Source organism: Balaenoptera borealis (assembly GCF_965194805.1).
Source record: "Balaenoptera borealis genome assembly, chromosome: 14".
NCBI lineage: Eukaryota > Metazoa > Chordata > Mammalia > Artiodactyla > Balaenopteridae > Balaenoptera > Balaenoptera borealis.
The window spans coordinates 66162569-66176721 of record NC_138875.1 but is presented as its reverse complement, the minus strand read 5'-3'; the positions used below and the strand labels follow the sequence as shown (position 1 = coordinate 66176721).

Genomic DNA, 14153 nt, shown 5'->3' with positions numbered 1-14153 from the left:
GCGTCATCCAGGGCGAGCGTGTGCTCAGTTGGCCCCGTTCTGCAGCCTGTGGCCCAGACACAGCCCTGAGGTTTGCCACATCTGGGCTTCTCAGCGGTGAGAGGAGGGTGAGAGTTCTGCTGAAGGTTCCTGACCGTGAACTCGCTGCCACATCAGAGCTGCTTCATCTGCCCTGTGGAAAACGTGCTTTTCTCTTTGCAGAACCTGAGAGCCAGAAGCAACAAGGATGCCAAGGACCAAACGACCAAGAACTCTCTGGAAAGTGAGTTCTCCATGCCGAGGCCCCTGCATGCCCCTGTGGTGGCGGCCGCTGCCAGCAGGCAGGAGCAGCCAGGGCCCCCAGCTGGGTCATACTCTGGCCCCTCTGCTGCTCCAGATTTCCAGTAGTGGGGGGTGGGGGGATGGGGAGGGAGCAGCGCTGGCCGTGGTGGGTGCGGAGGGACGTGGTCAGGACCTGTTGCCACCAGTGGGGGGTGGGGGCTGGGGCAGAGAACCAGGAAGAGGTGGGAGTTATCGGACGCCCACAAAGCAGGCACTGCCGGGCATTTACAGTGTCATCGTGTTGTCCCAACGGCCCTGCAGGAGGCTCTTGTCTTCCCTTGTTTCAGATGATAAAACAGGTTTAGAGTGGAAAGGACCATGTAGAACGCAGATTCAGAGTGGCTGGGCAGGGGTCAGGGCCAAGTAGTCGGGCTCCCGGGCCTGTGTTTGCCCTCATCCCTCTGAGCAGAGTGAGCTCAGGAACAACAAGGTACTTCTCGTTTCTGGCTGTTAGGGTCTTGGGAGGAGTTACGCTCACAGAGAACAGCAGACGTGGGCCGGGGCCACAGCTACACCGCCTTCTGAGCCGGTTTCCCCCGTTTCTGTAAAATGGGGATAACAATGCATGCCCTGCACTAGTCGTGGGGGTTACGGGCGGAGCTGCACCCTACATGTGAGAACACATGAAACGCCTGTGCCTGTGATGGGCTGTGCCCACCACGGAGAAGCGGGGATGGCCCTGGCCGGTGGGGCTCCATGCTGCTGGCGTCCAGGGGTCCAAAAACACTTATAAAACCAAGAGCCACATCTCAGCATCAGGCTTGGATCCACATGGAGAGTAGCGTGCTGGTCCGCACCCCCCGGCCTGGGATCTGCGCTGGCGCTTCCTCCCCAGAGTGCTGGCCAGCTCCCTGACCCCAGGCCAGAGGGCCGTCAACACGGAGGCCTTTGAATGCTTGCTGCTGAGTCAGCCACGCAGGCTCGGGTTCTGATCAGCCCTGGACCTGGCACTGATGTCACAGACTGAAGACTCACAGCCATGTTCCCGACCTTCCAATGCATCGGGTTCAACCTTGTCACTGAGCGGAGGGGATGTGGGTTTCCCAGGGGATGTGGAGGCTGGGGCTGCCCCCACCTCCACCCTTGCAGTGAGGGTGGGTGGGCAGGTGGGCGGTCCGCCTTCTCTCACCCTTCGTCTCTCCACAGCCCTGCTCTACAAGCCTGTGGACCGGGTCACGAGGAGCACACTGGTCCTGCATGTGAGTCCCTCGGGCCCAGGGCCTCCTCACCCTGGGGTTCTTGGCTTCTGTCCTGGGGCTGACGCTGATGTCTGTCAATTTTGCCCGCTTGCACCCTTTTCTGCCACACACCTGTACTGAGGATGCAGAAGTGAGGCACCTCTGCCATCCCTGGGCTCCTGGGGGTGGGAGGGGGGAACGCAGCAGGCTCTCCAGGTGTTCCAGATGCCTCATCAGAGCGGGAACAGGTAGGGAGCATCCCGTCCCACATGGGCAGAGGCTTGCGGGTGGAGAAGCTTCCCGGGGGAGGGGGCGGGGACACATAGTACAGGTTGGGGCACCAATGGCAGGTGCATCCCGGGGCTGTGGTCAGACCACATTCTCCAGCCGGGAGAGCGTGTGCAGAGAGGGTGTGCAGGGAGGCCCACCTGGCGGGGCTGCTCCTAAAGGCAGTGGGGAGTCACTTGCACATTATTAAGTGGTCGTCTTAATGCTGAGAAACAAAAGCAGGGGAAAAAAAGCCCCCAATCCTACTGCCAGGTGACCTTATTCGTCTGTATTTAGAGCAAGTCTTACATGTGCTTTTTTTTTTTTTTAATAAATTTATTTATTTATTTTGGCTACGTTGGGTCTTCGTTGTCGCGCGGGCTCTCTCTAGTTGCGGCGAGCGGGGGCTACTCTTCGTTGCGGTGCACGGGCTTCTCATTGCGGTGGCTTCTCTGGTTGCGGAGCACGGGCTCTAGGCGCGTGGACTTCAGTAGTTGTGGCACGTGGGTTCAGTGGTTGTGGCTTGCGGACTCTAGAGCGCAGGCTCAGTAGTTGTGGCACACGGGCTTAGTTGCTCCACGACATGTAGTATCTTCCCGGACTAGAGCTCAAACCTGTGTCCCCTGCATTGGCAGGCGGATTCTTAACCACTGCGCCACCAGGGAAGCCCAACCTGCGCATTTTTTAAAAAATGTACAACCAAGTCACAGAAGTGTTTGAAGTGTCCATTTCCTGTCTTGCTTCCTCCCCACAAAGGAGCCACCACCACAAGGATCTTTATGCCGACACACGTGGCATCTTTCTAAATCACTCAGACGGTGTTGTGCTGTGCATACCATTCCACGTGTGGCTTTTTACCCCTTAATGTTATATTGTGGCAGTTGTCCCACTTTGGCCCAAACAGCTCTGCCTCGTTCAGTTTTAAGCTGCGTGGTTTTCCATCCATTGCACGTTTCATAACTTCTTACCATCCTCCGACTAAGAGTTCCTGGATGGAGGGAGATAAGCTGAGATTTGCGGTTTGGGAGACTCTGGCCGGTGGCCCATCAGAGTCCTGGAGACCCTTTATTTGGTCCCCTCACCACGATGAGTCCAGGCCTGGCAGGGGGAAGCCAGAGCCACCAGGAGCGGTTGGCGGGGGAGCCTGGGATTCCCAACACCAGAGCCTCCCCTGAGCTTATTTCATCTCCCCATGTTCTCTTTGCTGTAGGATTTGGGAGCTAAGAGGGTTTTGTTTCTCTGAACCAGGAAGCCATAGACTTTGAGCACAAATTACGTGCATTCGCGGTAGAGAAGGATTCTCAGGCTCTGATCTAAAAGAGGAGGAGCCGGGAAGGTCAGGGGCTTTCTCCTGACCTCACACGGACCGGCGGACCAGGATGGGTTCTGCCCCAGGGGACCTGTGACAATGTCAAGGGGCACTTTTGCTTGTCACAGCCACACGAGGGGGCTCCACTGCCATCGAGTGGGCAGAGGCTAGGGATGGTGCCAGCATCCTCCAGTGCCCGGACAGCCCCCACCAAAACCAGCCCTGCATGTCGCCAGGGCCCGGGTAGAGAAACCTGCCCCAGACCTGTAGCGTGGAGCCCCTCTCTGCAATGTGCAAACAGTATAGGCTTGTGGGGCGCCGTTAGGGGCCTGCTCCCGGCACAGTGCTCGCACGAGTGCTGCCGCGTGGCCCAGGCCATGGTGAGAAGCGGCCCCAGGTCACACCCAGCGCGTCTGCGGCTCTCACGGCAGAGATGCCGGGACTGCTCTGACTCCATCCTTCGTCCGATGCAGGACTTGCTGAAACACACCCCCTCTGGCCACCCCGACCACCTGCTGCTGCAAGACGCCCTCCGCATCTCGCAGAACTTCCTGTCCAGCATTAACGAGGAGATCACGCCCCGCCGGCAGTCCATGACCGTGAAGAAGGGAGAGGTGAGCATGGCGGCCGAGCAGAGGTGGGCATGGGGCCCACTGTATCCGCACAGCTCAGCCCAACACAGAAACGCCTGGACTTGGGGGCCCTTGACCCTGGCAGGGTGAACCCAGGCTGGTGTGCAGGGCATCGGGGTGTGGTTTCAGGGGTGCGGGCCTCACTTGGGGGGTTATGTCCCGGGCACCCCACACCCTGCCGGATCAGGATCCCCAGCTAAGGAGACCAGTGAGAAGGAGGATGGCATTTGTGTGCCTGGGGACCACTCGGTTTCTCTTGAGTGTTCTTTCATTAACATACAGTTAACAGTGGGTTTAAGGACTTTAAAGGTGATGAAGGGGAGGCGGGTGTGGTTTGTGTTTGCGGCCGGAGATGGAGAACGAACGTGGTTGACTTCTTCGGCCAGGAGGGCTCTCCTTCCCCTCCTCCCTCCCTCCCTGACAGCCCCTCCCGGTCTCCATCTCTCTGCACATCGTAGATGAGAGGGTGTGGAACAAAGGGGCTCAGACGCCACCCCTGCCACCTCCGCTCCTTCCCGGGAGGGGCCCAGCCCGGTGCCAGGCAGCTTGCAGCAAGATGGCAGAGGTGTGCCAGTCAGGGGCGGCGTCTAGTGTGAACACCTTTCGTTGGAAGCGGCACCGCGGGGCGGGGAGGGGATGCGGACCCGCGGCCTCTGGGGTCTCGTGCAGGGACAGGAGCCGTAAGGCCCAGCAACACGTGGGCTGGCAGCGAACCTTACTGTAGCTGCCGCTCGGAGCCACTCCTCTTCCCGTTAGCGTGCCAGGTGCTCGGCGGCGCCGAGGCTGACCCGCCAGGACGCGGGGCTGGCGGGCAGGCTGCTCTCAGCCCTGTGCTTCCACACCTGTGTGGGAAGTGGTACCTGAGTGCTCGGCCTCCCTTGTCAGCAGTTCACACGGTCTCACCAGACTCGGGATTTGCTTCCGTCAAGACTCCCGTCCCCTTCGGGTTCATGCTGCTTGGTCTCCCCTCCTGGGACACCGTGCTCTCTCGCAGGCAGTTCCTTCACAAGAGCCCCGCCCTCCTGGGAAGCAGCCGTGCGAGTCCTTCTGTGGGTGCTGAGTCTGCGCCTGTGTCTCCCGCTGCACTTAGGTTCCCCGGGGAGAAGTGCCTCCTTGCTCTTCGGATCATTGGAAGCAGCTGCCTTCAGGAATTGAGGAAAATCAGATGTCGCCTGGCAGTTGTCAGCCAGGCCCCTGAGCCCGCATCTGTATCCCAGGCCTCCTTCCCCGTGGGTCCCGGGGCGCCTGAGTGGGAAGTGTGTAGGGGCCGGTGCTTCACGGAGACAGGGCTTCTACCTGCGTCCACCCCGTCCCCGCCAGCATCTGGTCCTGTTGACCTGTGGTGTCTGCTCCTTGAGGGGAATCGCTTGGGTGCCTGAGCCACGAATGGGGGAGAAAGGCCGGTGACCCTGATATCGGGAGTCTGAGTCGCACACGCCTTCATTCAGGGCTCTCCGTCAGGAGCACAGTAAGGGAGATTGATGGCGGCTAGACCAGGATGCAGGCAGATCCACACCCACACTCCTGCCTGGGACGTCCTCGAGAGCTGGGGGCTGGGGTCTACAGATAGAGACAGAATGAGGCCTGACCCCTGGGCCAGGGTCCGGGCTCCCTTCGTGGATTTGCCAGTATCGTGGTTGGGGGCCCTGCTTTCCTGGAGCTGGGAGACCCTTCCTGCCCATCTGCTGCACGTTTTCTGTTTGAGCCACTGCAGGACACCAGGGTGGGCTGGGGTTCAGAAGTGAGGCCTGGGGCCTCCTTGGGAGGGAAGACATCTGCCACGATGGGAAGCTCGTGGTGAGAAAGTCCTGCTGCGCTCAGAGGACAGCCACACCGTCCACTCCCCGCGCTGTGCACCTCGTGTGGCCCTCGGAGACGGGGTGCAGCACAGAGCAAGGCTCAGGCCAGGACGTCATGGGGTGGGGGGCTTCTCCTGGAAAATGAGGATTTGCACAGGCAGGGGTACATGGGGAGGGGCCTGGCAACTGAGTCCACCCATCAGAGCCCCCCAGGGCTGCTGTCTGAGCCCATGTCTGCTAACACGGACGGGTGGATGTACGGGCTGCCACAAGTGCCAGGGTGACGCTGGTGGCCTCTGGAGGATGAAGTTGGTGGCTGGGGTGGGACTTTGGATGAACCTGTGAGCGGCAGGACCCGGCGGAGGAGGGGAAGGGCCTGCAGGGGGCTCCATCAGGGCTGGGACCCTGGACGATTCTGACCTGCCGGCAGAGGGGACGAATCCACCTCTGAGCTGGACGTTGGGGGCCCTCTGCTGACAATGGCCAGAAGCTCAGCTCCTTTGTGTGGAGAAAGGAGTTCAGTCCCCCCCTCACAGAAGGTCCCTTGGTCCTGCCTCCTGGGCTGGAAGACCATCTGCCGTGTCCCTGCCGAGGGGGCATTCCTCGAGGACCTCAGTGTCCTAGGACCTGCCCCCCAGCACAGACCCCGCAGTCAGGCTGCCCAGGTCCCCAGTGCTGCATGACCGTGTCCCCAGGTGCACATGCTTCTGTGCTTCCCATGGGTGCGGACGCGGGGCTTGCCTATGCCCACAGCAGGCGGGGGAGGGCAGTGACGATGGGTCACGACCTGGGCACGTGGGCAGCCCTCCTGCCCTCCCACTTATGGTCTGGTTGGCACTGGCGGCTCCCATGTAAATCATCCAGTCTCCGTGCCAGGGCCTGGCTGGCTGCTGTGAGCCGAGCTGCGCATGACGGTGATGTGGGAGTGTTGGGGGGCCTGGCCCAGGCTGCATTTGCTTCTGGGGGGCTCCTGCTGAGAGTATGGGGGGAGTTCAGGGAGGCACAGGCTCCCTGATAAGAACCTCAGGCGGCAGGTGGCAGTGGAGCCAGGTCCCCAGACCTGCTGGGGGGGAGGGTGTTGAGGGCGGGGGGTGACAGGGGTAGGGAGACACTGTGGGTCTTTGCCCCCTGTGGTGTGTGTGCCTGACCCTCCAGACCCTTCCCAGGCCATCACAGAGAGGGGTGGGGAGTTGCCCTTTCTGGGGGTCCTTCCCTGAGGCCAGGCGGGCAGGGTCGCCGATGAGCACCTGGTCTCTCTCCTCCTGGGCACAGACCCCTGAGCGTCCCCGCTCGCTCCCTGTGCTGCCTGGGGTGGATGGTGGAGCTCCCTGAGGCTTAGGCTTCTCATCTTCGAAGTGGGCACGAGGACTCACCCACAGCAGGAGGGTCACATCCAATGACAGGCCACGTGCTGGCACAGCACACCCGGGGTGTGCATGGGGCAGCCTCTCATCCTGGCTCTGTGTCCTCGGCACAGCACAGCGCCAGCCCGGATGAGGTGGCGGGCACTGTTTGCCAGCTGAATTACCGACTTACCTCCATGTGCCCTGGAAACTTGTGAGCCATGGACCATCCCTTGTCTTTCAGATGAAGCCCCCAGGGGCAGAGAGGCACAGGGCTTGCTGGTGACTGGTGCCTCTAGTCTCCCTGCTCCTTCGAGGATGCCTCAGGGTCAGGGGTGGGCATCAGAGGTATAAAACCCCTATGTGGGCCCCTGCCTATCAGTGGGCACTGACCTCAGAAGGACTAGAATGTGGGGTCCCAGCTGGGGGACCCCTGCCCGGCCTCCTGATGCCCTCAGATCCAGGCCCAGCCCTTAGCGTGACCGCCCCCTCTCGGAGTTCTCCCGGCCCGTCTCCTCCCCCCTTACCCTCTAGGCCGAGCACCAAGCTCTTGTTACCTGAGCCTTGACGGTCCCCATACGAGAACATCCCCTCTCCACGTGGCCAGCCTCTTGCCTGGGTCTCCAGGCCTGTCCTGGGGATGTATGGGCCGCCCTGCTCAGAGGGGCTCTCCCGTCACCTTGGCTGCAATGTTCCCTCCGGCCTCCAGGCCAGTGGCCGTGACTCTGTCTGGGGCTTGGGAACTTTGATGAACAAAGAGCAAGGCGTTTGGCGTGTGTGTTTGCGGGTGGATGAGGTGGAAGGAGCGCTGGGAAGTGGGTGTGAGGGTTGGAGGTGGGGGGAGTGGAGGCCCAGGCCACCCCTGCCCTGACCAGCACCCTCCCCGCCCCTGCAGCACCGGCAGCTGCTGAAGGACAGCTTCATGGTGGAGCTGGTGGAGGGGGCCCGCAAGCTGCGGCACGTCTTCCTCTTCACTGACCTGCTCCTGTGCACCAAGCTCAAGAAGCAGAGCGGAGGGTGAGTGACCGTGCGGCCCCAGCTGAGAGGAGGGTCCCCGGGGTATGGGGTGGTTTCTATAGGAGGAGACCTGGTGTTCTTTCCAGTGAGCCTCGAGAGGTCGTAACCTGTTGCCAGGCTGCTCTTGTTAAGCTACATTCTGTCTCCAACTGGACGTGATGCCAGGCTCAAGGTCAAAGTTCATCATTAGGAATCTGGAGACATTCAGGGTCTGGGTGGGTGACCAGGCTGTTGACTATGACTTCAGGTGCTACTGGGGGGCTGTCATGTCGTGACCCAGACAGGTCAGGGGGCTGCAGGGTCTGGTGCAGGTGGGGGATGGGCACTGGCTGCCCCTCCCCTGTCCTCGGAGGCCATCACTAGGTGATCCCTACATTTTGTCTTCCCGAGATCATGGTGGCTTCTAAGTGATTCTCAGCATTGGCCTGCAGACCCCACCCAAACCCCCAGGGATCAGACCACACAGGTTGCAGCAGTGGGGGGCCGGAGGGGGGAGGCAGTGGCTGGAATGGAGGAAAGAAGGTCACGTTGGGAGGAACCAGAACTGGGCTCTTCACCCCATTCTGCCATCACCACACTGAGTGGATTTAATCAGAAGAGAGCCTTGGTTTGCCCATCTGTCGAGGGAGGGATTACACCGGATAGATTTGCAGCCCCTCAAACTCTACAGCTCTGGACGTGTCTGCAGTCCTGTCCTGACTGTCATTGGCGGCCTAGGTGGTCTCCCGCGTCAGGGAGCCTATGAGCCACCACCGTCAGCACAGAGTGGGGTGGATGAGGGCTTGTCAGACCCGTGGGGCCTGGGTCACTCGTACACAATGCCCCTCCCCAGGGGTCACCGAGGCTGGGTCGCCAGTGTCTGCCTGTGGCCTTATCCCAGCCTGTCTCAGGGACCATGAGCAGAGTTTGAAGGTCAGGTAAACTTCGTGGCCATGAACTTAGGGTTCCCCAGTGTCGAAAGCAGTGACTTAAGCAAAGGAAGGTGGTCAGCCTGTTAACCTGCCCCTCCCCCCACCCAGCAAAACGCAGCAATACGACTGCAAATGGTACATCCCGCTCACGGATCTCAGCTTCCAGACAGTAGATGACTCGGAGGCCGCACCCAACATCCCCCTGGTGCTGGATGAGGAGCTGGATGCCATGAAGATCAAGATCTCCCAGATCAAGAGTGACATCCAGAGAGAGAAGGTGGGGCTGGGGGGGTGGTGCCAGGCCAGGCTCTGCAGCTCGAGTGGGCAGCATCCCCTCAGGCTGGCAGGCGGGCGAGTTCTGCAGGGCATCTGACCCCACTGCTGGTCTCTGGGACCTGCTGGGACCCCAGTGAGCCCTCTCAGTGCCAGGCCTCCCATCAGGCATGGAGCCTTCCAGGATGGGGTGGGGGGAGGTGCCCCTCTGTCCCTCTTATAACTGCCCTGATCCGGAGCGAATCCCAGGCTGGGGGGAAACACGGCCCCTCCAGGGGTTCTGGACTGCACCCAGCAGGCCCCTGGTTGTTTCTGGAGAAGAACAGTGTTCTGGAGGAGCAGTGAGGATGAACCCCTCGCCTGTAGGGTCAGCCCAGGCCAGAGCGGGTGCCTCACGGTGGCCAAAGACAAAGTGGGTCCCCAGAAGGTTGATGTTCAGGGACACCCAGCTGAGGTGGGTGCAGCAGGACAGGGGTCCTTCTCAGCCCTCACCCTACCCAGCCTTCTGTACTGCAAACCCCGCAGGATGAGGAAAGCACAGGAGCCCCAGGACCGGCGTGAACTCTGGGTTGTTTATTCGTCCCGACGGACCCGTGGCCCCCATGGCAGAGTGTCCCGAGGCAGAGGGGAGCCAGGGCTGCATCCGCGGGGCTGTCAAGCTCTCTGCCACCACTCACCCATCCGAGCCGTGCCCTCTGCCTAGTGGCAGGCAGCACAGCCTCCCCCGGGGACAGAGGGCTTCAGGAGGGAGGAACACGACACGCGGCAGGGAGGATTCTCCCAGCCAGGTCCTGGGGGTGCATGTCACCCTCCATCAGGACCCTCGCAGTCACTCCCGGGGGACCTGATGCTGAAATGTGGCAGATCCGGGAGCAGGGAGGGGCCTTTGGGGTCACGACAGGCCCCTTCACATTGTCTAAGTTTGGAGCAAGTGAAAAAAGGGAGGTTTGTGAGAGGAAGAACTTAATCCCTTAAGAAGGATGGGCTGAGCACGTCCGGCAGCCTATGCCGGGCCTGGACGCTGTGGCCGAGACCCTGTCCACGCTGGGCCGCCAGACGGTCTCCCGTCCTCCACCGACCAAGCATCAGGGGTGGTGGGGCAGGCAGAGCGGGAGCGGGCCGCGCTGGGCCAGAGCTGGAAACGTGACCGTGCCCTCTCCCCACAGAGAGCGAACAAGGGCAGCAAGGCCATCGAGAGGCTGAGGAAGAAGCTCTCAGAGCAGGAGTCGCTGCTCTTGCTCATGTCCCCCAGCATGGCCTTCCGCGTGCACAGCCGCAACGGCAAGGTGAGCGCCCAGCGTGGCACACAGGCCACTCGCTGGGGCTTTGGGCCGGAGCCCCCATGGCTGGGAGGTGGTGGGGTCTCCAGGGAGTCTCAATAGGGCGGGGGGCTTGCAGGTTTGTGCAGACCCAGCCCTCGGTGCAGGAATGCTGTCCGGGACCTCTTGGGCCAGAGAGACAGCTTCTCTCCTGAGTGGCTTCTGCTGCCTCTGTAGCCGGGACCTTTCCCTCCATGGGCATCACGCACTTGTCAGGGGGCAGCCGGTGGGGGGCAGCCGGTGGGCTTTGCGGGAGCCTTGCCTCTGCGTCATGGGCCCGGCTTGTGGGCATCAGCCCTCCCCTCTGCAGGTCCCACCTGGTGACCTGGGTGGCCCTACACTCTGATTCGTCACGCCCTGACCCAGGCGCAGCAGGAGGGGCGGAGGGTGCAGGGAGGGACGAGCAGTGCTGTGAGCACAGCCGCCCCAGCTCGGCCGGCCTGCAGCACGGAGATGCTCGTGCCTCCTGTGGGCGTGCTGCGGGCTCCACGCGGTGACCAGGACGGAGCCCTGGATCCACTGGGCGCCCGCTCAGCCGGGGTGGAGATAACGGGTGTGCTCTCCCCCCGCCCAGAGTTACACGTTCCTGATCTCATCCGACTATGAGCGGGCCGAGTGGAGGGAGAACATCCGGGAGCAGCAGAAGAAATGTGAGTGGCCTTTGCGCCCAGGACGTGGGCTCAGGAGCGTCAGGGCTGGATGGTCACCTCCCATGGTCTCAAACCTTGTTTTCCCCAAGGGACAGTGGAACTCTTATCCAAGTGAGATGTGCCGTGGAGCCCTAATACGGGAAATAATGGGGGAGGGGCTGTCCTGATAGGGCCCCCTGCCCTCTGTGCCCCCCTGCCTGCCCTCTGACCTCCTCCCATGAACCCCCTTCCCCTCCTCTGGCCTTCTCTGAATTCCCGCCTGCATTCTGGACCTCCCTACTCTGAATTCCCTGCCTGCCCCCGGGGGCCCCCCTGCACCCCTGCTGCCTTTCCGAGGCTGCCACGCACGTGGCCCACCCGCCTTGCCTCCCCCCAGGCCTGCCACACACCCCAGCAGATGCTGATGCCATACGGCCCTCGACTGGGCCCACCTGGGCAGCCACACTGTGCTGGCCCTGCTCCCCTGTGCTTGACCGCTGTCAGGACAGGGCGCCTACTCCCCTCTGGATGGCCCCTTCTTTGGGCGCTTCCCTCCATTAGCAGTTCTTTCCTTCTGCTCAGCTCAGAGCTGCCCCGTCCTGCCTGGCAGCCTTCAGGGTGGGATGGCAGACCCTGCCCCAGGTCCTGGGGCTGCAGCTGCCGGTTCCCTCCTCCGCCCCCAGCCATACGGTTTGGGATTCCCGAGCCATCCTTGCTAAAAAGTTTCCGCGTGTGCCCTGTGTGCCCCCCAAGGTAGGTTGGGGGCTCCGCACGCCTCTGCCCTGTCCTGAGCGCCTGTCCCCCCAGGGTTGTCATTCATGCCTGTGCTGAGACCCCAGTGCCACTGGCCTCCGGGGGCAGGACGGGCGCTCCTGGTGACTCTGATGGCCAGTGCCTGGGGCCCTGCCAGAGTTCCTGTCCCAGGTGTCCTGTTGTAACCAGGGGCCCAGACCATTTACAGCATGTTTTGTCTGCTCAGAAATAATCCCCTTTCCCCACCTGGTGGAGAGGAGGGGGCGCAGGGGACATAGCCCCACAGGAAGGTGCCCCAGATCACCCCCTCGCAACCGCCTTGAGGTCGTGCCAAGGTGGTGGGCGGCCCTGTGTTTGTGAGCGTTGTGCAAAGATTCCTCCCACCCTCTGAGCCTAGCCTGGTCCCCCCGGGGCCATGCCTCACCTGCCCCTTACCGGCTCCTGCCTGGGAGCAGGTGGCCCCTGTGGTCCTCCTAACCAGGGTGTGCTGAGGACCCAGTGGGGGGACGTCTGAGAACACCCCATGGGGGTCCTGGGGAGTCCGAGAGCCGGGCAGACTCACCAGTTGGTGCGCCTTTGCCCCCATCTCAGGTTTCAAGAGTTTCTCCCTGACGTCCGTGGAGCTGCAGATGCTGACCAACTCATGCGTCAAGCTTCAGACCGTCCACAGCATCCCACTGACCATCAACAAAGAAGGTGGGCTGTGCCCCCCAGGCCGCTGTCCCTTTCTGCTGTTAGTGCCATCCTGGGACCAGAGACGTCCATTCCAAGGCTGGGTGTGCTCCTGAGGGCCTGTCAGCCTCTCCAGGGTGTGGACGGGATGGGTTAGGGGTGGTCGCTCCCAGGTGGCGGCCACCGGGTGGCTGAGAAGACCTATGACTTGGCCCCAAGTCCCGAGCCGCTCCTCAGGCCCTCTGTGCTCTGGGTCCCGCTCCCCGTCCCCCCGCCCACCACTCAGCCTGGTGCCGCCCGCCCCCACCTGTGGTTGTGCTGCATCTTGCGTTCACTGTTACACACACTCATGCACATGCAGCCACACACAGGGGTATGCTTTGTACACTCAGGCACACACACCCCATCCACGTGGCATGCTCCCCGACCCCTCTCCTGTCCCGAGAACCTGTCACGTCTCTTCTCGGTCCCTGGTTTGCCCGAGTTGTGAACCCAACTAGATCCTAAGGTCCCCGAGACAGAGGCCACGATGGGTGTGTTTCTGCTCCTGACATTGCCTTGTCCCCTGCTAAGCAAGTGACAGTCACATGGGCCCCCATGAGGGTCACCTTGAAGCAGAACCTGTCACCTGCCTGCTTCTCCCAGGAGGACGGATGCTCACCTCTCTGGTCTCTCGCACAGATGATGAATCTCCTGGGCTGTACGGGTTCCTGAATGTCATCGTCCACTCCGCCACTGGCTTTAAGCAGAGTTCTAGTAAGCAGCTGGGTTGGGGAGGAAGGCGGCCGGACACTGAGCCGAAGGGTGCGGGGACCAGAGAAGCAGCTGACCGCCGGGAGGTGCGGTGCTGGCTGACGCCCACTGGGTGTGGGGTTGCTTTCCCTGGGGTGGACCCTGCCGTTGCCGGCGCCTGGCTCAGACCCTGCGAGCTGGGGAGCTGCCCCCTGCAGGCGAGTCCTGCAATTGCAGGGGCTGGGGTTTGCTATAGACAGAAAACGCTGCCTAGGTTGCTAGGAAGCCAGGAGGCTGAGGGCCAGCACCCTGACCCTGGCCAGCAGAGGGGGGGCACCTCTCCCAACCACTTGAGCTGTCAGAGTGGTGAGGGCTGGTTGCATTTCAGCCCAGGTACAGCACACGCTCACCTGTCAGCCTGGCACCAAGTTCTCAGGGTCCCTCGGAGGAGGACACAGGGCAGGCACCGTTCTGCTGACCTTCCCACCGTTGCTACAAAACCAAACAAGAAATCCCTGATGAGTCACAAGATAGAAGATATTTACAAACTGTGTATATATGATCAGGGCTTTGTATCCAGAATATATAGAGAACTCTTACAACGCAATGCTTGAGACAACCCCGTTTTTAAAAAATGAGCAAGAGATTCAGATAGACATAAAAAACAAATTTACAGATTTGTGGTTGAATGGGAGAAATGGGCATAAGAGATCTTTTAGGGGTGATGGAAATGTGCTACAATTGGATAGTGGTAGTGATTACACCACTCTGTAAACTTACCAAAAAGCATTGAATTGGTCACTTAAAGTGGGTAAACTTTAAGGTATACAATTCATACCTCAGTAAAGACATTTTTTAACAAAAAAGAATGGAACACAATAACTATTGAATAAATTCTCACTAACTAGAGGTGAATAAGTCTGAATACAAATACTTTTTCATTTTACCCTGTACTAACTTTATTAGTACACTGATGGGCGCCACGCCCCTGCACCCAC

At 61.0% G+C, this 14153-nt stretch overlaps 1 protein-coding gene across 6 annotated transcripts in view; it reads left to right on the top strand.

The window, feature by feature from the left end:
- BCR (BCR activator of RhoGEF and GTPase) overlaps positions 1-14153 on the top strand; it is a 102649-nt gene that overhangs the window by 67758 nt on the left and 20738 nt on the right. For all 6 annotated transcript variants that reach the window (XR_014234174.1, XM_082354145.1, XM_082354143.1 and 3 more), the window contains exons 6-14: positions 202-262; positions 1468-1520; positions 3549-3689; positions 7745-7866; positions 8886-9054; positions 10217-10336; positions 10944-11019; positions 12343-12447; positions 13105-13179. Coding sequence is in view for 5 of the 6 variants with exons in the window: in XM_082354145.1 (XP_082210271.1) it covers positions 202-262; positions 1468-1520; positions 3549-3689; positions 7745-7866; positions 8886-9054; positions 10217-10336; positions 10944-11019; positions 12343-12447; positions 13105-13179 (922 nt within the window). In the remaining variant the exon portion in view is untranslated. The remainder of the gene's footprint in view (positions 1-201; positions 263-1467; positions 1521-3548; positions 3690-7744; positions 7867-8885; positions 9055-10216; positions 10337-10943; positions 11020-12342; positions 12448-13104; positions 13180-14153) is intronic.